This window comes from Bufo bufo, chromosome 3 (genome assembly GCF_905171765.1).
Source record: "Bufo bufo chromosome 3, aBufBuf1.1, whole genome shotgun sequence".
In the NCBI taxonomy this organism is placed as follows: Eukaryota; Metazoa; Chordata; class Amphibia; order Anura; family Bufonidae; genus Bufo; species Bufo bufo.
Window position 1 is genome coordinate 232,474,218 of NC_053391.1, and position 22,376 is coordinate 232,496,593.

A 22,376-nucleotide genomic window follows, 5' to 3' on the forward strand; every position below is an offset into this window, starting at 1 on the left:
CACAACTTGAGTACACTGCACCTCTCTTTTGGCGTCACGAACAGGATTCGCACGCTTTATAGTGCAAGAAGCGTGAACTTTGTGCCTTATACAAGTGCCCTGTGACCAAAGTGACAATTTTCCTGTTTATTTAAAGTGAACTTTGTGGACTGAAAATCGTACCCAAAGTGTTCCAAAAACTTCCAAAAAGCGCTGTGCAGTGTTGCGCTATATAGAGGAAGAAAATCGCCGCATTGGAGTGTGGATTTATAGACTTTAAACATTCCTGCTTGCTGTCAGTGAATAGACAGCGTTTGTACCTAAAGATGGCCGCCGAGCTTGCTGAATTTACTGCTGCGTCACCTTCATCCCGAAAAGGCGGGAAAAGTTGGCGCCTTTCTGAGGAAAAAGCGGGAAGAAGGTCAAGGGCAGGCGCCACGGCTTATCTGGACATTTGCATGTCTGCCAGCATGGACACCGCCCTCCATATACTGGAATACCTGGGGGGCGGCTCCCCAGTGCAATGGGAGGAGCTGGCTACTCTAATTGACGCGACCCTATCGCTCTCCTCAGTAGGATCGAGCATGTTGGATTGTGAACAGAGTGTTGCTGCAGCGTCCGCACCTGTAATTGACATGATGACTGACACCGGTGTAGAGCCAGAGGAGGCTCCACCGGCCTACGCTCCGGGACCGGAGCAACCTGCCTGCCGCACCAGGGAGAAAGAACCCGAGCCCTACTATGGCTCATGGAGGGACTTTTTTCAGCCATCGTTTAAATGGTCTTCCCTGATGGCGGAGATTCGGGAGGCCGCTATCAAGCGAAATACCCAGCCAAAGATCGTGTATGAGGAGCTAACTAAGACCATACATGAAAGACATACGCACACCCAACCCCGCCTGGAAAGGAGAAAGGGAGTGGTGCTGTCGTTTGACAAATCCCGTGGCTACGGGTTTATTCAGGACTATCTTACTGGCAGAGACCTCTATGTCAATCGAAGGTCTGTCAAGAGAGACTACCTCCCTTCGTACCAGCACAGCCTCCGCGAGGGAGAGGAAGTGGAGTACACCCCTGCCGAGGGCCTGCGAGGCCCCTATGCGACTGCTGTGACCCGTCCGAAGCGAGGACCTGAGGATTGGGAGGCAGAAGAAGAAGACCACTCTGGCTGCGAGCGAGAACCGGAACGCTCTCCAGAGCCGGCCCATCACGCCTTTCAGGAGCGGAGCTCCTTCATCGGGCCGAACGTCTTCTGGCAGCCAACCGTGTTGGAGAAATGGGTGAGCCCCTATCCTTCCCCCGAGCTGCCTCGTCGGGAGAAGACAATATCTGAGCTGGAGCAGTTGAAAGGACTGAGTGCTACCTTCCAGAACATCCGGATGGGACGGAGACCAGATGCAAGTCCAGAACCTGAAGAGGCCGAGTCTGCGTCATCGGTGACTGTACCTGCGCCGGCGGCGCCAGCAGAGAACAGCGATTCCGACACAGAGAGTATCGGTGAGCAGATCGTCCGGCTGGAGGAGAAGTTGCGGGAGCTGCGTAAGACCTACACCGCCAGGATCCAGACGCCGCCGAAGAAGGATGAGGTAAGGGTGCCTGTCACCACCCGCCGACCACCTTCTGTTGTCACCGCTCCGTCAGTGCCCCAGACCGGACCCGCGATTGCCGTGAATTGCTGCACCCAGAGCACCGGACCGCTTGCTGCGGCGGTGCCAAGCACGTCACACCCTGCAGTGATCATGCCAGGGCCGGCACGGTCCACCAGAGGGTTCACCCCTAGGCCTATGGGGCCAATACCTATTAGGGGCCCCTTTACCCTACAGCTGCCCCCTGACACTGTTATGTGGGCCCATCCTCCTGTAGAAGAATACTACAGACGGTACTTGCCAGCGGAGCCAAGTGGATATGATGTGCCACTGTAATCAGCCTGCTAGGCCTTTGATTTATTTCCTAAGAAGTTAATGTTAACCCTTCCAGGACAGGAGTCCTATGTTGCTGGCCCTTTGTTGCAGCTGCCAGTTTGTCCACGGCTCAGTGGTAGGTGTTGACCACTGAAATCAGAAAGTCAGCAAGGCCACGTTTGTTTCCAGGACCTCCTGCCTGCTTTTGTTACCCCACACCAAGTTGTGCCTGTTCCTTTGTTGCACCTTTTACCCTTCACCCCCTTTTCAGGTTGATCAGGGGTTTTACAGCACTTTTCTTGCTGTCCGTTATTGTGCAACTTCATACTAAGGAACCGTGCCCGGAGACAGACTCAAAAGGTACCTGAGCCTCTGAGATTCTTACTCTTTTAAAAGTATTGTGCCCAGAGATGGACTCCACCGCATGAGAGCCTCTGTGATTTAATAAGAAATAACCTGGGTACGGACTCATGTTTGTTATTTGAGCCTCCAAGAACTTTTATACCGTTTTCTACTGTTTTATCATGGACTTATTCATTGTCATGGACTATCCTGGTTCTAATGTTACGCTGTGCCAGGTCAGCGCCCCCGTTCCATTCATTATCCTGAGAGAAGAGAACGACGCCCCTTGTCACTGCCCTGCACCTTTGCCAATTGGACCTGATGTAAATGCAGTTGAATTGCATATATGTATGCCTGCATGTCTCTTTTTCTATTTCAGGTAGAGATTCCAGTTGGGCGACCCATGATGGAGTACGAGGGCGTACTCAGCTTAAAGCAGTGGGGTATGTAGTATACGGGAGTTGTAATACCCGTTACTACCAAAGGTCACTTGGTGTGCTGTCGTCCCTCCTTAATATTGGGGAGTTGTTGTATGTCAGTTTTATAAAATGTAATGTAATGTGTGTATTTCCCTGTCATTGAAACGTGCATGCACAGGCCTGCTAGGGGTGTAATTACAACTTCTAGTCCATAGAGGGAGCTAGGGAGCCCTAGTTTATATAAGGCTCAGACAGGGAAGTGCAAGGCAGTGTAACCTGATCTAGTGTGGAGTGCAGAAGCAGCCTAGACCAGAGCTCAGAAGTTTCTAGAGCCTGAGGAAGCTGGGAGAGACTGAGGCAAAGATCAGAGAAGCCAGAGGTACTGAGAGAAACAGAGGAGGTACTTATTTAAGCCATAATCAAGGATATAAAGCCAGACTTGGGTTAATGGGCCTTGGTGAAGAATTGCTACATTCCAGGATCAGACAGAGTTAGAGTGCAAGCTCCTTTGCTGCAAATCCTGTGTTTAACACTCTGTAATTACCCTGCTGTACTGAATTGCCTGCATCGACCGAATTGCAAAATCGACTGTATGCTGAGGAACTGCGTTTCCAATATTGTCTCTGCCTGCAAACTACTAAAGTTGGAGTTCTGTTTTAACACCACGTTTCCTCAAATTATTCCTGCATCCGCAAACGGCGTGCCACCGTTACTTGGCACTGGCGTCACGAACTATTCCTACCTATACCTGCCCTTGCAGAGAGTCAGCTGTACCAGGTTAGTGTATATTGCACTACTACACCCAGAAACACCTACTACGCACAACTTGAGTACACTGCATATGTTCTGCGATACTACTTTGTTGCTCCTCCCCCATATACTTATTTATGATGTATACACCATATGTTGGCACATTATCCGATCATGTTTATGTACCTCATCCATATATTGTCTTGTATTCAATACTTGTCACTGCTTATAATGATGATCAGTATAATTTTTCTGTACCAACGGCACGATGTATATTCACTATTAATGATTGTTATGTATTTTTATGAATTATTGAACACACCCACTGGGTTGTGACCACGTGACTTGTATCCCCTATATAATCACTGTCATTTGAGTTGTATCTTTGCTTGAGAAAGGCTCGTGACCAGAGCCGAAACGTTGCACCACTGGTGTGAATAAAGGGTTTACTGCTTTTATTCTTGGAGTGCCGCTCATTTTTCTGAATATATATATATATATATATATATATATCTATATCTATATCTATCTCACTTTTCGTAACCCTATAAATTCCACTGTGATACATTTACCATTATGCCAGAAACTGGCATAAATTAATGATTAAAATTTCAGTCTTGCGTATTGACTGCTGGAGGAAGCCTTTAATTTATAACATAACATTTCAATTAAATTGCCTGCTCCAGCAGTGCAGGACCCATCAACTCTGGCATAGGAGATGCTGGTCTTGATAGACTGGGGTGTATTTTTCTATAAGAGAAATCCACACTAAATGCTTTAACGTCCTGTACAGATTGTTTATACCGTACTTAGCAGCCAGTCTGTCGGACACGCAGGGATCTAGTATAAGGCCTCTTGCACACGACCGTATGTATTTTGTGGTCCACAAAAAAATATGGTTGACATCCGTGTGCATTCCATTTTTTGCAGAACAGAACAGCTGTCCCATAATAGAACAGTACTAGCCTTGTCCGTAATGCAGACCATAATGGGACATGTTCTATTTTGCGGAACGGAAATACGGAAACGGAATGCATTGAAATGGTTCCGTATACGGTCCGCAAAAAAAAACAACTAAATGAAAATATGTGCAAGAGGCCTAAATCAGAGGCCGCAGCATGAGCCACTGACGAGAGGCAGTGCAACTAATCTGGAGTCATGGGTCAGAACTCTGAAGTGTGAAAAGCACCCAACAGCATAGTCACTTATGGTATAATATGTGATAAACGTAAAACTGGTGTAGCTATAGGTGAGGTAGGGTTGTCAAACCCATGTCCTGGTGTCTACATTGTAGGTGGGGGAGGTCCAGTTACACATTTTGCATTGGAGCCAAGAGACTTTTCTCAAGTTATGCCTCTGACAGTAATATCTTACACGAATGAATAATTTTATTTATCCCATTTGTTTTTTCTCCTTACCAGAGATATGTTGACGGTGGGATTACAAACTTCCACCCATTCTTCGATGGAAAGTCTATGATAACGATATCCCCGTTCACAGGGGAGATTGACATCTGCCCCAGAGATTGTCCTGTCGGCCATCTATGCGTTAATATTTTCAATACCAGCTTCTTGTACTCGATCCAGAACATGTGTAGAGTGGTCCAAACTTTATTCCCACCAACAACAACTGTAAGTATTTTTATATAATCTTTTAAAGCATTGACTCCACAATTGATATGGGTTTGAAAGTACCCAGCAATATTGTAGTCAGGACAATGAGACAATAGATACTGTAGCTCAAATCTGACATGCATGTAGAAAAGTCCAGCTTTTGCAGGTGGGAGAGTTGCAATCCAATTCAGCTACGGATCCCAAATCAGTCCAGACTCTAACATGTATCCAACAGAAACGAGCAGGATCCAGCGAGTAAAATCCAGTTTGCTTTATTTCTTATTAAAATATCATGACGATACCGCATTCAACTGAATATTCACATCTTTTGGAAGATGTGAGTATGTAGACGTACTGTATGCGGTACTGACTAAGCAGAATATATATACAGTAATGTGCAAAGGGGTATCTCCCAAGAAAGTATCTTCTAGGGGGCCACTTCCAATAGGTGGCACTGGCAAGGAGTCAAGATCCAACTTTCCAATAAGCCTTGGGATTTGACAAAGGAAAAAAGGTTAGCCAGATGGTTCTTTGCTTCTTGGCAATGCTCCATGGGAAATAAACAGGTCTCCATACAGGACTAGTCTATTTAATGAGATTCAGCAACCTGCCTACAGTACTGTGCAAACTACATAATACTGTGTTTTGCATTTTGTTAATTGATGAAAAAGTAAAGTGACTGAACGAGAGAAAGCTGAAACTATATTTGATGTGACTACCCTTGCCTCTCTGTTTAAAGGGGAGGGGGACTGTGCAGGTCTGTTAAGGCTGCGGGCCACTGTTGGGGGGGGGGGGGGGGAAGAGAGGTGTCACTGTTAATGGGGCGGGCTGCTGTGAAGGTCAATGTTAAAGGGGTAGAGGTTGCTTTCAAGTGGGCGGGTCATTGTGAGGTGACTTAAGGGGGTGGGTCACTGTTAAGGCAGCAGGCTGCTGTGGAGGGTAAGTGTTAAGGGGACGGGCTGCTGTGGAGAACACTGTTATGGGTGCAGGCGGCTGTGAAGGTTACAGTTAACAAGTTGAGGTGCTGTGGAGGTCACTTAAGAAAGGGTTACTGTAGAGGTCAATGTTATGGGGGACACATTATTTTTTTTTTATTATTTTTTTTACCTCAAACATTAAATGAAATAATCTAAATAAATCTGTGCAAAGCGGGGTCATCCTGCTAAAAGGAGAAGGACCTGGCTTCGCACGGGTATACAGTCAGGTCCATAAATATTGGGACATCGACACAATTCTAACATTTTTGGCTCTATACACCACCACAATGGATTTGAAATTAAACAAACTATGTGCTTTTAACTGCAGACTGTCAGCTTTAATTTGAGGGTATTTACATCTAAATCAGGTGAACGGTGTAGGAATTACAACTGTTTGCATATGTGCCTCCCACTTGTTAAGGAACCAAAAGTAATGGGACAATTGGCTTCTCAGCTGTTCCATGTCAGGTGTGTTATTCCCTCATCCCAATTACAATGAGCAGATAAAAGGTCCAAAGTTCATTTCCATTGTGCTATTTGCATTTGGAATCTGTTGCTGTCAACTCTCAAGATGAGATCCAAAGAGCTGTCACTATCAGTGAAGCAAGCCATCATTAGGCGGAAATAAAAACACAACAAACCCATCAGAGAGATAGCAAAAACATTAGGAGTGGCCAAAACAACTGTTTGGAACATCCTTAAAAAGAAGGAACGCATCGGTGAGCTCAGCAACACCAAAAGACCCGGAGGACCACGGAAAACAACTGTGGTGGATGACCGAAGAATTATTTCCCTGGTGAAGAAAACACCCTTCACAACAGTTGGCCAGATCAAGAACACTCTCCAGGAGGTAGGTGTATGTGTGTCAAAGTCAACAATCAAGAGAAGACTTCACCAGAGTGAATACAGAGGGTTCACCACAAGATGTAAACCATTGGTGAGCCTCAAAAACAGGAAAACCAGAATAGAGTTTGCCAAACGACATCTAAAAAAGCCTTCACAGTTCTGGAACAACATCCTATGGACAGATAAGACCAAGATCAACTTGTACCAGAGTGATGGGAATAGAAGAGTATGGAGAAGGAAAGGAACTGCTCATAATCCTAAGCATATCACCTCATCAGTGAAGCATGGTGGTGGTAGTGTCATGGCGTGGGTATGTATGGCTGCCAATGGAACTGGTTCTCTTGTATTTATTGATGATTTGACTGCTGACAAAAGCAGCAGGATGAATTCTGAAGTGTTTCGGGCAATATTATCTGCTCATATTCAGCCAAATGCTTCAGAACTCATTGGATGGCGCTTCACAGTGCAGATGGACAATGACCCAAAGCATACTGCAAAAGCAACCAAAGTTTTTTAAGGGAAAGAAGTGGATTGTTATGCAATGGCCAAGTCAATCGCCTGACCTGAATCCGATTGAACATGCATTTCACTTGCTGATGACAAAACTGAATGGAAAATGTGGTGAAAAATCAGGTGAATGGTGTAGGAATTAAAACAGTTTGCATATGTGCCTTCCACTTGTTAAGGGACCAAAAGTAATGGGACATAATAATAATCATAAATCAAACTTTCACTTTTTAATACTTGGTTGCAAATCCTTTGCAGTCAATTACAGCCTGGAGTCTGGAACGCATAGACATCACCAGACGCTGGGTTTCATCCCTGGTGATGCTCTGCCAGGCCTCCACTGCAGCTGTCTTCTGTTCCTGCTTGTTCTTGGGGGATTTTTCCCTTCAGATTTGTCTTCAGCAAGTGAAATGCATGCGCAATCGGATTCAGGTCAGGTGATTGACTTGACCATTGCATAACATTCCACTTCTTTCCCTTAAAAAAAAAAACTCTTCGTTGCTTTTGCATTATGCTTTGGGTCATTGTCCATCTGCACTGTGAAGCGCCGTCCCATGATTTCTGAAGCATTTGGCTGAATATGAGCAGATAATATTGCCCGAAATACTTCAGAATTCATCCTGCTGCTTTTGTCAGCAGTCAAATCATCAATAAATACAAGAGAACCAGTTCCATTGGCAGCCATACATGCCCACGCCATGACACTACCACCACCATGCTTCACTGATGAGGTGGTATGCTTAGGATTATGAGCAGTTCCTTTCCTTCTCCATACTCTTCTCTTCCCATCACTCTGGTACAAGTTGATCTTGGTCTCATCTGTCCATAGGATGTTGTTCCAGAACTGTGAAGGCTTTTTTAGATGTCATTTGGCAAACTCTAATCTGGCCTTCCTGTTTTTGAGGCTCACCAATGGTTTACATCTTGTGGTGAACCCTCTGTATTCACTCTCTGGTGAAGTCTTCTCTTGATTGTTGACTTTGAAACACCTACACCTACCTCCTGGAGAGTGTTCTTGATCTGGCCAACTGTTGTGAAGGGTGTTTTCTTCACCAGGGAAAGAATTCTTCGGTCATCCACCACAGTTGTTTTCTGTGGTCTTCCGTGTCTTTTGGTGTTGCTGAGCTCACCGCTGCGTTCCTTCTTTTTAAGAATGTTCCAAACAGTTGTTTTGGCCATGCCTAATGTTTTTGCTATCTCTCTGATGGGTTTGTTGTTTTTTTTTCAGCCTAATGATGGTGACAGCTCTTTGGATCTCATCTTGAGAGTTGACAGCAACAGATTCCAAATGCAAATCGCACACTTGAAATGAACTCTGGACCTTTTTTATCTGCTCATTGTAATTGGAATAACACACACCTGGCCATGGAACAGCTGAGAAGCCAATTGTCCTATTACTTTTGGTCCCTTAATAAGTGGGAGGCACACATGCTAACTGTTGTAATTCCTACACCGTTCACCTGATTTGGATGTAAATACTCTCAAATTAAAGCTGACAGTCTGCAGTTAAAGCACATCTTGTTTGTTTAATTTCAAATCCATTGTGGTGGTGTATAGAGCCAAAAAAAATTGAATTGTCGATGTCCCAATATTTATGGACCTGACTGTGTATATGTATATAAATATATTCTACATAACCTATGACAGGAAACCGGACAGCACTCCAGATAAAAAAAATAGTGGTTTATTCACCCATGTGGTGTAGGCCTACACCACATGGGTAAATAAATCACAATTTTTTTATCTGGAGTGCTGTCCGGTTTCCGGTCTATGATATTGGGTAAGCAGCTATACCCTTGGACCTAGCACCCGTTTTCTTCATCTGTCCGGTGCCGCCATCGTGTTTCATTTGTGTGTGTATCTGTATCTATATCTATATCGCTTTGCACGGGTATATTTCATCTATTTAATTTAATGTTTCCGTTTGTCGTAAAAAGATATCGACCGTTTTCCCCATAACAGTACCCGCCCCTTTAACAATGACCTCCACTGTGCCTGCCACTTTAAAATTGACCTCCACAATGCCCACCCCTTTCAGTGACTGCCCCTTTAAAAGTGACCTCCACATAGCCCGCCCCTTTAAGCAGTAAAGAAAAATGGCTGGGTTGTTATGGAAACCTGGAGTAAAACTGTTTTATAGCGGTTGGGATTTGAAGAGAATGACTTGCAGGCTTGTATTTGGGGGGGCATCTTTTGGGAATATCTCAGGAACGGTACGTCCTAGAGAGCTGATACCCGGTCTAAAACCTTCCCGGACACCTGATGTACCGGTGTGAAGATCGGTCCAGTCGTTTGGTCGTGCATAAAGAACGTCTAGACAGACAGACAAACTAATAAAAAATAAAAAAAATAAAAATAAATATACTGTGTATATATATATATATATATATATATATATTATATTATAATATAATTAGCATATATGCATATACGCATACATACTAGCAGAAGGACCCGGCTTCGCACGGGTATATTTCATCTATTTAATTTAAAGTTTCTTTGTGTTGTAAAAGATATCGACAGTTTCCACCATAACAGTGACTTCTACAGCACCCGCCCCTTTAACATTGACCTCCACAGTGCCTGCCCCTTTAACATCGACCTCCACAGTGCCTGCCCCTTTAACATTGACCTCCACAGTGGCTGCCCCTTTAACAATAACCTTCATAGCGCCCGCCCCTTTAATAACAGTGACCTACGCTGTGCCCGCCCCTTTAAGCAGTAAAGAAAAATGGCTGGGTTGGTATGGAAACCTGGAGTAAAACTTTGTTTATGGCAGTTGAGATTTGAAAAGAAAGGCTTGTATTGGGTAATCTGGGTAATTTTTTGGGAATATCTCCAGAATGGTACGTCCTAGAGAGCTGATCTGGTCTAAAACCTTCCCGGACACCTGATGTACCTGTGTGCCAAATTTGGTAAAGATCGGTCCAGTCGTTTGGTCCTGCATAAAGAACGTCTAGACAGACAAACTCATTTTAATATATATGAGATAAAATTGTATATGTGTATATGTATATATATGTGTGTGTATATGTTTATATATATATGTGTATATATATATATATATATATATATATATATATATATATATATATATATAATTTTTTTTTTTTTTTTTTTTTTTTTTTTCTCGTCCATAACTGGCTGAAGTCCCACTCAATCTGGGTGCTTTCTGTAGCTCATCCATTTAAAGGTTGAGAGGTAGTGCCTACAGATAAGCTTTTTCTGCTTACCACTGTTACATGGCAGGACTACATCTGGTCATTCTATGGCTACTTTCACACTTGCGTTCGGAGCGGATCTGTCTGGTGTCTGCACAGACGGATCCGCTCCTATAATGCAAACGATGGTATCCGTTCAGAACGGATCCGTCTGCATTATATTTCACAAAAAAATTTAAGTGTGGAAGTTAGTCAGACGGATCCGTCCAGACTTTACATTGAAAGTCAATGGGGGACGGATCCGTTTGAAAATTGCACCATATTGTGTCAACTTCAAACGGATCCGTCCCCATTGACTTACATTGTAAGTCTGGACGGATCCGTTTGGCTCCGCACGGCCAGGCGGACACCCGAACGCTGCCAGCAGCTTTCGGGTGTCCGCCTGCTGAGCAGAGCGGAGGCTAAACGCTGCCAGACTGAGGCATTCTGAGCGGATCTGCATCCACTCAGAATGCATTGGGGCAGTACGGATCCGTTCGGGGCCGCTTGTGAGACCCTTCAAACGGAGCTCACAAGCGGAACCCCGAAGGCAAGTGTGAAAGTAGCCTATGCTGGGCTTTCCCCTCAAATAAGCAGACTTAATTCATAGACTTGTTACTTGCAAGGTTTTTCATAGTTTTTTTGCACACAAATAAGATATAATCCCCGGGAAAATGTGGCCATGTGGTAATTTTGCTGTAAAACAATTCGACCAGTGATGCAGCAGGTACTCCAGGTCTGGCATGGTGTAAAAATGGATATATTTCAGATGACACTTCTGTCATTTTCTTTTTTTTTTTTTCTACTTTGGTGTTTTGGTCACTGATCTTCTTGAACTCACTTTTTTTTTTTTTTTTTTTTTTTTATTAATTTTAACTATGATAAAACATTTGCATGAAGTAATATGATGGTAGGTACTTACACCATGTATGCAGATGTGTACACATGCAGTGGGTTTATGTAATTAGCATTTTTAACGAAGACCATTCATACTGTTATACATTTTTATTTGCACCCACAGGTACTGAAGAGTTTTTACTTCCAAGGTTATAAAGATGCATTTCTCTATCTAATTTCCATTGGCAAAATCGATCAATCCACGCCTTGTATATACAACCACATAAAGGATTCACGAAGCGTACATGTTCTAAAAGAAGACCAAAATGATAATTGGAAAATGGTTTATTGATCTCTAAATCCTTAACTTTCACTCAAAAATCCAAACCTTTTGCATACAGCAGGATGCTGAGCAGTGCAACAGGTATCTTGTGTGCAAGCCATGAATATGCAATACTGACACAAACTGTTGTACATAATTTATGTTCTATTTGCTCCATATACTGAGAATCTGTTCTACAGTTATCTACTGGTCACTCACTGTATTATAAGACTGGTACTATGGTAATGGTGACAGCACTGATGTTTCTTTAAAACCTATAAACTATTTTGAATCCTCAAATCTTGCCTGAGTAATTTATTAAATACAGTACATGGCTACAGGACGAATGGGACAAAATGGCTGTCTCTGTACTCTGTAACACCCTCAGTAGTGGGTTTGTGTACATTAAACAAACGCACCCCCTACCTATAGTCTTGTAAATGAAGGACCCTTATGAACAAATATTTTGGGAGAGGTAGGTTAAGGTGCTTTGTTTTTAACTTAAATTTGACTATTTAAGAATAAATAGGCTTAAGCAGGCTAAATGATAAAAATAATTACTAAATGTTATTAAATTTACAAATCGCATACAGAATAAAAGATGATTAAGAACACTTGCACAATAAAATATGGGGGGAAACTCTTGTCACCACGTTGTAGCCCATTGCCAACATCCCATGGTGATACAAGAGTGGCCTACAACATCCTACTTGGATGATGTCCTCAGCGGAGTTCCAGTTACTTGTCTTTGTGCACAAAAGTTTATACCTCCTCACTGAGAATGTCCAGTCTGCAGTATGCATGTCTCTGAGATAATACTCAGGAATGTGGCCTTCACAGCACAATGGGAGGTTAGTATATGTTATCTAACTATCCCTAACTTGCTACATTACAAGCAGGGGCGTACATAGAAATCAATGGGCCCCATAGCAAGAGTCTGAATTGTCCCCCCAGCTCCGGCCACTACCCACCTTTGGCTCATCCCACTAACTGCCCTGGCTCCTCCCCCACCACCTCCCCTCCTTTTCCTCTGGATAGGGGATAACTTCAAACAACCGGAATACCCATTTAAAGCTGGAATATCCAACCTGTGGCCCTCCAGCTATTGCAACTACAAGGCAGGGCATGCGAAGAAGTTTAGTTTTGCACCAGCTGGAGGTTGGACATCCCTGACAGTGTATTAAAACCTATTGTAAGTACCTTTTAAAACGACGTTTAATAACACTTTTTTTTTTTTCTCTATGAGAAATAGTGCTGTATTCAGCGGCGTATAATGCTTTATAATCTGTACTCTCATAAACCACTGATATTACAGTGGTGTATGGGAGTAAGGATTTCACACGGGCTGCTGTGAGCGAGGTACAGCACACATGATTGCTCTTGCCTGTCTGCTTTGGTAGAGCTGGGCATAGATGGGCTGTCAGGTTTTAGCAGAGTGAGCACAGAGTGCCATATGTATGCGAGCACAGCTAAGCGAGTGCAGGGCATGGGCCCGCATACACATCAGTCCTCTTGCCTGTGCCCACTGCGCTAAAGCCTGACATCCCCCATCCCCCCCACCCACACCTGAAGTATTTTTGCTGCTGATACTTGGTGTGCACCAGCCCTCCCCTACAGTTCATGGTGAGGGGAGACTGCCCTATGGCACACTGTCCATATGAGTATGAACAGCAAGCAGAGTTCATGGGAGGGGGGAGGGGCACACTGTTCTGTATATAAGGCTCATCATTCATCATATAAAGAACAGTGCGACACTTCCTCCCCCCCCCCCCCCCCCCTGATCAGGAACTCTGCTTGCTTCTGCCCCAGAAGAGCCCCCTCTTCCCACCACTAATCATCTATCCATTAACTTTATTTAACCCCTTAAGGACCGGGCCATTTTTTTCACCTAAAGGACCAGACTGATTTTTTGCAAATCTGACATGTCACTTTGTAGTAACTTTAAAACGCTTTTACTTATCCAAGCCATTCTGAGATTGTTTTCTCATCACATATTGCACTTCATGACAGTGGTAAATTTGAATCAAAATATTTCATTTTTATTTAAAAAAAAAAAAAGCCAAATTTTCCAAAAATGTTGAAAAATTCTCAACTTTCCAAATTTCTATTTTTCTGCTTTTAAAACGGATAGTGATGGGGACGTTATAAGGCTTAAGTTTAGAAGCATATCTTGAAATTTTTCAGAAAATTTCCGAAACTCACTTTTTAAGGACCAGTTCAGGTCTCACTTTGTGAGGCTTACATAATGGAAACCACCCAAAAATTTACCCCATTTTAGAAACTACACCCTCAAGGTATTCGAAACTGATTTTACAAACTTTGTTAACCCTTTAGGTGTTCCACAAGAATTAATGGAAAATGGAGATGAAATTTCAGAATTTCACTTTTTTGGCAGTTTTTCAATTTTAATCATTCCCCCCCCCCCTGTTTACAAAGCAAAGGTTAACAGCCAAACTAAACTCAATATTTATTGCCCTGATTTTGTAGTTTACAGAAACGTCCCATATGTGGTCAAAAACTGCTGTATGGCCACACGGCAGGGTGCAGAAGGAAAGGAATGCCATATGGTTTTTGGAGGGCAGATTTCACTGGGATAATTTTAACTTGCCATGTCACATTTGAAGACCCCCTGATGCACCTTTAGAGTAGAAACTACAAAAAGTGACTTTATTTTGGAAACTACGGGATAAGCTGGCAGTTTTGTTGGTACTATATTAGGGTACAGATTATTTTTGGTTTCTCTATTACATTTTTTGTGAGGCAAGTTAACAAAAATTAGCTGTTTTGCCACGGTTTTTATTTTATTTACAATGTTCATCTGCTATTTTTATAGAGCAGGTTGTTACGGATGCGACCATCCCAAATATAATGATATGTTTCAGTTGTTTCAGTTTTACATAATAAAGCGTTTTTGAAAAAATAAAAAGGATTCTGAAAGCCATAGTTTTTTTATTTTGTTTTTTTGTTTGTTTTTTTAGCGAATGTCATATGTAGGGGTTTTTTTCAGTATGAGATGCAATCTTGGGGTACATATGACTTTTTGATCGCTTGCTATTAAACTTTTTGTGATGTAAGGTGACAAAATGGCTTTTTTACATTTTTTTTTAATTTATTAATTTTTCTTTTTTTAAGGTGTTCACCTGAGGGGTTAAATCGTGTGATATTTTTATAAAGTAGGTTATAAAGTAGGTTTATACGGACGCAGTGATACCTGTGGTTTTTTGTATGTTTTATTTACATTTAACACTAAGCATTTTTTTAAACCAAAAAAAAAAATCATGTTTTAGTGTCTCCATAGTCTGAAAGCCATATTTTTTTTTTCTTTTTTTTTTTTTTTTTTTTTTTTTTTTTGGGCGATTCTCTTAGGTAGGGTATTATTTTTGCGGGATGAGATGACTGTTTGGTACAATTTTGGGGACATGCGCCTTTTTGATGGCTTGGTGTTGCGCTTTTAGTGATGTAAGGTGACAAAAATGGCTTTTTTATTTTTTATGGTGCTTATCAGATCATGTGATATATTTATAGAGCCGGTCGTTACGGACGCAGCGATACCTAATGTGCGTTTTTATATATTTTTTTATTTCTGTCCCACTCTGGGAATTCAACTTTTGGGTGTCTGCTCACCTCTGCAATGCATTACAATACATCTGTATTGTAATGCATTGCCTGTTCATGTACTACAGTGAGTAGTACACAAACAGGTTGCCTAGGAGACCCAGCAGGAGGCTGGATCTCCTCTGCACCCCTAGAAGGCAGGTCCCTTGTCAAGGGCTTCCTTGTCACGCATCAGATCCAAGCCATAGCAGTGCGGGGACTCTATGCTTTGCTTCACCCGCCGCAAACCACTTCTATGTCGTCGTCAGCGCGGACCGCGGCATAGAAGGGGTTAATCCGCCGGCATCGCTGTAAACAGCGATGCTGGCAGATACAGCAGAGGCCCGGCTGCAGTGATCGGGCGTGCATTGCTCCGGTGCCCGCCCAATCATCCCGCCGTTCATGTACATAGAGGCACTCACTTCTGTGTGTTCAACTTGCTTTGTCTGTGGCACACAGTGGCAAGTCTCAAACTTGCTGGGGGCTGAATTCCAGTGGCTTCACTGAGCAAGGCAGTGCAGTATCACACTGAAGACTGCCGCGTCCCGCCCGTTCAGTTCTGTCTGCTCCTGCAATACACCAGCCAATCAGCAGCAGGAGCTTAGCACTGCCAGTGCAGCACCTAACAAAGGAGAGCGAGCGCTCACCTGGCTGCAGTGGTGGCAGTCTGAGTCGGGGACATCGCCATCTGTGCACACAATGTATGTAAGGGAGGAGGGGGAACTTGAGCAGAGTGGAAGCAGGGATGTCCGAGCCCCAGATAGGACTGTGGCAATAGCATAATGCACAAATGGAGACATTGGGCAGGGCCTTCTATCCATTCCGGGCCACCGTAGCAGGTGCGTGGCCTGCCTGATTACAAGGGATATCATTACAAAAAATAGACAAGATATAATAATTAAAAATGCATAATCAATCAGTACTTGATTGCGTAAAATACCCTTACAACAAAGGCTCAAATTAGATTGACTATCTCTTTGCTTCCGGTTTCAGCAAATGTTAAAGGGGTTCTGCACTTTGTTTAAACTGATGATCTATCCTCTGGATAGATCATCCGCATCTGATTGGCGGGGGTCCGACACCCGGGACCCCAGCCGATCAGCTGTTTGAGAAGGCAGTGGCGCTCCATCAGCGCCGCGGCCTTCTCACTGTTTACCGCTGGCCGAGTGACTTCACGACTTGTATCAACTGGTCTGGGCGTGGCTAAGCTCTATTCAAGGGAACGGAGCTTACCCACGCCCAGGCTAGTGATGCTAGTCGTGACGTCACTGGGCCTGCAGTAAACTGTGAAAAGGCAGCGGTGCTGCTGGAGCGCTGCTGCCTTCTCAAACAGCTGATCGGCTGGGGTCCCGGGTGTCTGACCCCTGCCAATCAGATGCTGATGATCTATCCAGAGGATAGATCAAAAGTTTAAACAAAGTGCAGAACCCCTTTAAGTTTTTATATAATTTTCAAATGTTCTTATTCATTCTTTTAAGATCTCTGCTTGTAGCTATTCAATAAGAACTTTCATTGTACATCCATGACCTAACCAGGCAAGATTTCTATCCAGAAAAATCAAACCATGAAGGTGCCCATTGACTGACAATAATCTTGTCCAATAGTCTTACTCTAAACAATTTGATAGCTTTTCATATATAAAGAATATTTGCCAACTGAAATATGCCTTTAACAAGATGTGAATGAATATGGGAGTGGCTGGTGATGCCCTAACTGTCATGGTCCATGTTGGAACCAATCAGTGACAGTGGCAGGTCTTTAAGCATAATTTCAATGAACTAGGTTGTAGGCTTAAAAGCCATGGACACCTTTTTTTGGAGGCAATATTTTGGGCTAAATAAATATTTATTAAAAACTCCCAGCAGTTGTTGTACTACAGAGGTTGAGTTTGCATATCTGCAGACTGTTTTCCAGTTACCTCAGTCTGGTTATCCAGCAGAGCTGCCTGCTCAGTCTGTAGCCCTGCTCTTTGAACTCTTGACAGCTCATTAATACTCATTACAGCTCAATTATTGTTAAATTGACAAAAATGTGGCTTAAAAAAAAGAGTTTGACCTTCAGGAGATCACAGATGAGGCTACTTTCACATTAGTGTTTTTGCAGATCTGTCATGGATCTGCAAAAGCGCTTCCATTACAATAATACAACCACATGCATCCTTCATGAACGGATCCGGTTGTATTATCTTATATACAGTTGCAAGAAAAAGTATGTGAACCCTTTGGAATTATATGGATGTCTGCACAAATTGGTCATAAAACGTGATCTGATCTTCATCTAAGTCACAACAATAGACAATCACAGTCTGCTTAAACTAATAACACACAAAGAATTAAATGTTACCATGTTTTTATTGAACACACCATGTAAACAGGGCAGGTGGAAAAAGTATGAACCCTTGGATTTAATAATTGGTTGAACCTTCGTTTGGCAGCAATAACTTCAACCAAACGTTTCCTGTAGTTGCAGATCAGACGTGCACAACGGTCAGGAGTAATTCTTGACCATTACTCTTTACAGAACAGTTTCAGTTCAGCAATATTCTTGGGATGTCTGGTGTGAATCGCTTTCTTGAGATCATGCCACAGCATCTCAATTGGGTTGAGGTCAGGACTCTGACTGGGCCACTCCAAAAGGCGTATTTTCTTCTGTTTAAGCCATTCTGTTGTTGATTGGGTCGTTGTCCTGTTTCAACACCCATCTTCTGTTGAGCTTCAGCTGGTGGACAGATGGCCTTAAGTTCTCCTGCAGAATGTCTTGATAAACTTGGGAATTCATTTTTCCTTCGATGATGGCAATCCGTCCAGGCCCTGACGCAGCAAAGCAGCCCCAAACCATGATGCCCCCACCACTATACTTCACAGTTGGGATGAGGTTTTGATGTTGGTGTGCTGTGCCTCTTTTTCTCCACACAGTGTTGTGTGTTTCTTCCAAACAACTCAACTTTGGTTTCATCTGTCCACAGAATATTTTGCCAGTACTGCTGTGGAACATCCAGGTGCTCTTGTGCAAACTGTAAACGTGCAGCAATGTTTTTTTTTGGACAGCAGTGGCTTCCTCTGTGGTATCCTCCTATGAAATGCATTCTTGTTTAATGTTTTACATATTGTAGATTCGGTAACAGGGATATTAGTGTAACGGACTGTTCAGCACACAACTCCGTTCAGACGATATCCTCCTTTCAGATTGACAGGCAGTTACTGCAAGCACCAATTTCCTGAACTGTAACAGCATACACTCCTATCCTCCCACAAGAACGAGACGACCCTTCGCTTGAGGGTTAAGCAGAACTCACTGTACTTACACGTACAGCCTCTTTTATTCACAATCCACAAACATAGTACTGCCCACAGGGTTTTGAAATACAACCAATTAATATATTACAACACTTACAATGTAAGTACAGCAGCAAATCGGACACAATGGGACAATAGAAACACACCCAGCATATTCCTCCCCTCTGTCTAGGAGATAATTGAGTCAATTTCTGTATCTACACAACTATCTCCTAAGCTGAAAAGTTACACTTCTTATAAATTGTTACAACTTTGGGAGTTTACATTGTACATACATATAACTTATATCAATTTAACCAGTATAACTTGGGGCCAAACCTATCCAAAATTCACTTGAATAGGTTCAGGGGTTTAAAAGTTAGTAAAAGTATCTTAAAGGGCCGTAATCCAGGGGCAGGAGGCTGGCAAACAGCCCCCTCCAAAACACCGTGGTGAAGTGGCTTTCGCCACAATTAGCATATGCCAGAGAATTTTGTAAGTATTTAGCTGACACTCTAGGATTCTTCTTCACCTTATTGTGCAGTCTGCGCTGTGCTCTTGCAGTCATCTTTACAGGACGGCCACTCCTAGGGAGAGTAGCAGCAGTGCTGAACTTTCTCCATTTATAGACCATTTGTATTACCGTGGACTGATGAACAGCAAGGCTTTTGGAGATACTTTTATAACCCTTTCCAGCTTTATGCAAGTAAACAATTCTTAATCGTAGGCCTTCTGAGAGCTCTTTTCTGCGAGGCATTATTCACATCAGGCAATGCTTCTTGTGAAAAGCAAACCCAGAACTGGTGTTTGTTTTTTTTTTTGGTTTTTTTTATAGGGCAGGGCTGCTGTAACCAACACCTCCAATCTCATCTCATTGATTGGACTCCAGTTGGCTGACACCTCATTCCAATTAGCTCTTGGAGATGTCATTAGTCTAGGGGTTCACAGACTTTTTCCACCTGCACTGTGAATGTTTACATGGTGTGTTCAATAAAAACATTTAACATTTTTGGCTAGGCCCAGTGGCTGGACTCCGGTCTGTGCAGCCAAGATGAGGATGTTTTGGGGCCTTGTGCTGCATATGGGCCTAGTCAAGAAACCTAGTGTCAAGCATTACTGGAGTGAGGATGTCCTCTACCAGACCCCACTTTTCAGTACGGCCATGACACGCCCCCGGTTTGAGGCCATCCGGAAATGCCTGCATTATGCAGATAATGCAGCATGATCTTGCCTATGACCGCCTGTACAAAATCAGGCCGGTCATCGATCACTTTGGGGGCAAATTTGTGCAGGCCTATGTACCTGGAAGAGAGATCGAGGTTGATGAGTCTCTCGTTGCTTTCAAGGGGAGACTCATTTTCCGCCAGTATGTTCACTCTAAGCGGGGGAGGTATGGCGTGAAGCTGTACAAACTTTGTGAGTACCTCAGGGTACACTTACAAGTTTTGTGTGTACGAGGGGCGAGATTCCCGTATTCAACCCCCAGAATGTCCCCCCACTCTGGGTGTTAGCGGGAAACTTGTGTGGGACCTTATGCACGTTGCTAGATAAGGGTTAGCACCTGTACGTGGTTAACTTTTATACTAGTATCCCCTTGTTCCAGTCCCTCGCCGCCAGATCCATGTCTGCTTGTGGGACCGTGCAGAAAAATCAACGCAGCCTCCCTGCCTACCCCCTCCAGGTATTTATCCCCAGGGGTGCGACCCATGCCCTTACCAGTGGAAACCTGTTGCTGGTCAGATATAAGGACAAGAGGGATGTCCTTGTACTGTCCACAATTCACGGTAACGGCATCACCCCTGTCCCTGTGCAAGGTACCGCAGCAACGGTCCTCAAGCCCGATTGCATCGTCGACTGCAATCTGTATATTGGAGGAGTTGATCTATCTGATCAAGTCCTCAAGCCATATAACGCCATGCGCAAAACCCGGGCATGGTACAAAAAAGTTGCAGTCTGCTTGGTGCAGGTTGCCTTGTACAACTCTTTTGTGCTGTCCCGGAGCACTGGCAACACAGGGACATTTCTTCAGTTCTATGAGGCAGTCCTCAAGGACCTGATCTTTTCTGACCGGGAAAGAGCAGGCCAGAGTACCTCGGGAACTGGAGGCAGGGCCGGCGCCACCAGTAAGGCGACTTAGGCAGTCGCCTAGGGTGCCATTTAGCAGGGGGCGCCTGTTGCGGTTTAAAAAAAAAAAGAAAAAAAGTTGGTTATATAAGTTCGGGCGGCCTGCGGCGCCCCTCATGTTGCGCCGCCTGAGCGGCTGAAGCTGAGCGCTTGCCGCTCTAAAGAATCCTGCCTGTGCCTGCTGTGTCTGCTCTGTGCTGTTGTTAATGTAGCGTGGCCGAGCTCTGTTCGGTCCGTGGTACAGGAGCTTTTGTTTCCTGTACCCGGCCGGACTGAAAGGAAGTGCTCACTTAGTGTGCACTTCCTGTCAGTCCGGCCGGGTACATGAAACAAATGCTCCTGTACCGCGGACCGAACAGAGCTCGGCCACGCTACATTAGAGGTGGGGGTAGAATGAGAGTGACGGGGGTGGGGGGGAATAATGAGAGTGACAACAAGGGAGAGGGGGGGTGGAATAATGAGTGACAAGGGGGGGGTGGAATAATGAGAGTGACAAGGGAGGGGGGGGATTTTTATCTTGCCTAGGGCGGCAAAAATCCTTGCAGCGGCCCTGACTGGAGGCGCCTGGATCGTCCCTGGCCAACACTTTCCAGGTGTGGTCCCACATACTGGAAAGAAGGGACGGACCCAAAAAAGGTGCAGTGTGTGTCACAGGAAGGGGATACGGAAGGACACCACTACTCAGTGTGACACGTGCCCGATCATCCGTGCCTCTGCATTATTGGTTGCTTCAGGGAGTACCACGCTTCCATAGAGTACTAAATTTATGTTCCCCTTCCCCAATTTAGCCACTGACAATCGGATAAAAAACTATGGTTCTCAGACTTGAGACACTGAAACTAAAAAAATATTTTTTCAAAAATATTTAGTAAAACTAAAATAAATTTTAAAAAAGTAGACATATTAGGCATTGCCGCGTCCGTAAGAATCTGCTCTATAAAAATACCCCATGACCTAACCCCTAAGATGAACACGGTCAAAAAATAAAATAAAAACGGTACAACGTCTGAAGTTGATCAGCGGTGGGGAGTGCAATGCGCTAAGTGGCCAGACACTAAGAGTCCCGGCCAGTCAGCGTACGCAGAAAAAATAATAATATGCTTGTGCCCCAAAAAAAGTTGTGGGGGGGCAGGAGGGGGGCAAGCTGCAGCACACCAGGGGGTCTAGGGTCAGGGTTAAAAACATGGGGTGGAAAGTGGGCGGGGTTTCAGCAAATCAAGCGCGCAATATCTCGGAAACCAAAGCGGCGCAAATGTAAATTTTTGCGGCACAAACGCAGCACAAATGAATGGTGTATTTCTTTTTGAAATTTAAGAACATGGGGTGCCAACTAGAGTTAGGCGAACACCTGGATGTTCGGGTTCGAGAAGTTCGGCCGAACTTCCCGGAAATGTTCTGGTTCGGGATCCGAACCCGATCCGAACTTCGTCCCGGACCCGAACCCCATTGAAGTCAATGGGGACCCGAACTTTTGGGCACTAAAAAGGCTGTAAAACAGCCCAGGAAAGAGCTAGAGGGCTGCAAAAGGCAGCAACATGTAGGTAAATCCCCTGCAAACAAATGTGGATAGGGAAATGAATTAAAATAAAAATTAAAAAAATAAAAATGACCCAATATCAATTGGACAGAGGTCCCATAGCAGAGAATCCGGCTTCACGTCAGCAGAGAATCAGTCTCTTCATGCCATAGCAAA

General features: G+C 44.0%; 1 protein-coding gene across 1 annotated transcript in view; it reads left to right on the plus strand.

Moving 5' to 3' along the window:
• Positions 1–11,984, plus strand: part of LOC120995057 (omega-hydroxyceramide transacylase-like) — a 95,590-nt gene extending 83,606 nt beyond the window's left edge. Inside the window, exons 4-5 of the mRNA XM_040424030.1 lie at positions 4,810–5,019; positions 11,553–11,984. Coding sequence (XP_040279964.1) covers positions 4,810–5,019; positions 11,553–11,720 — 378 coding nt within the window. The 3' untranslated portion in view covers positions 11,721–11,984. The remainder of the gene's footprint in view (positions 1–4,809; positions 5,020–11,552) is intronic.
• Positions 11,985–22,376: the final 10,392 nt, after the last annotated feature.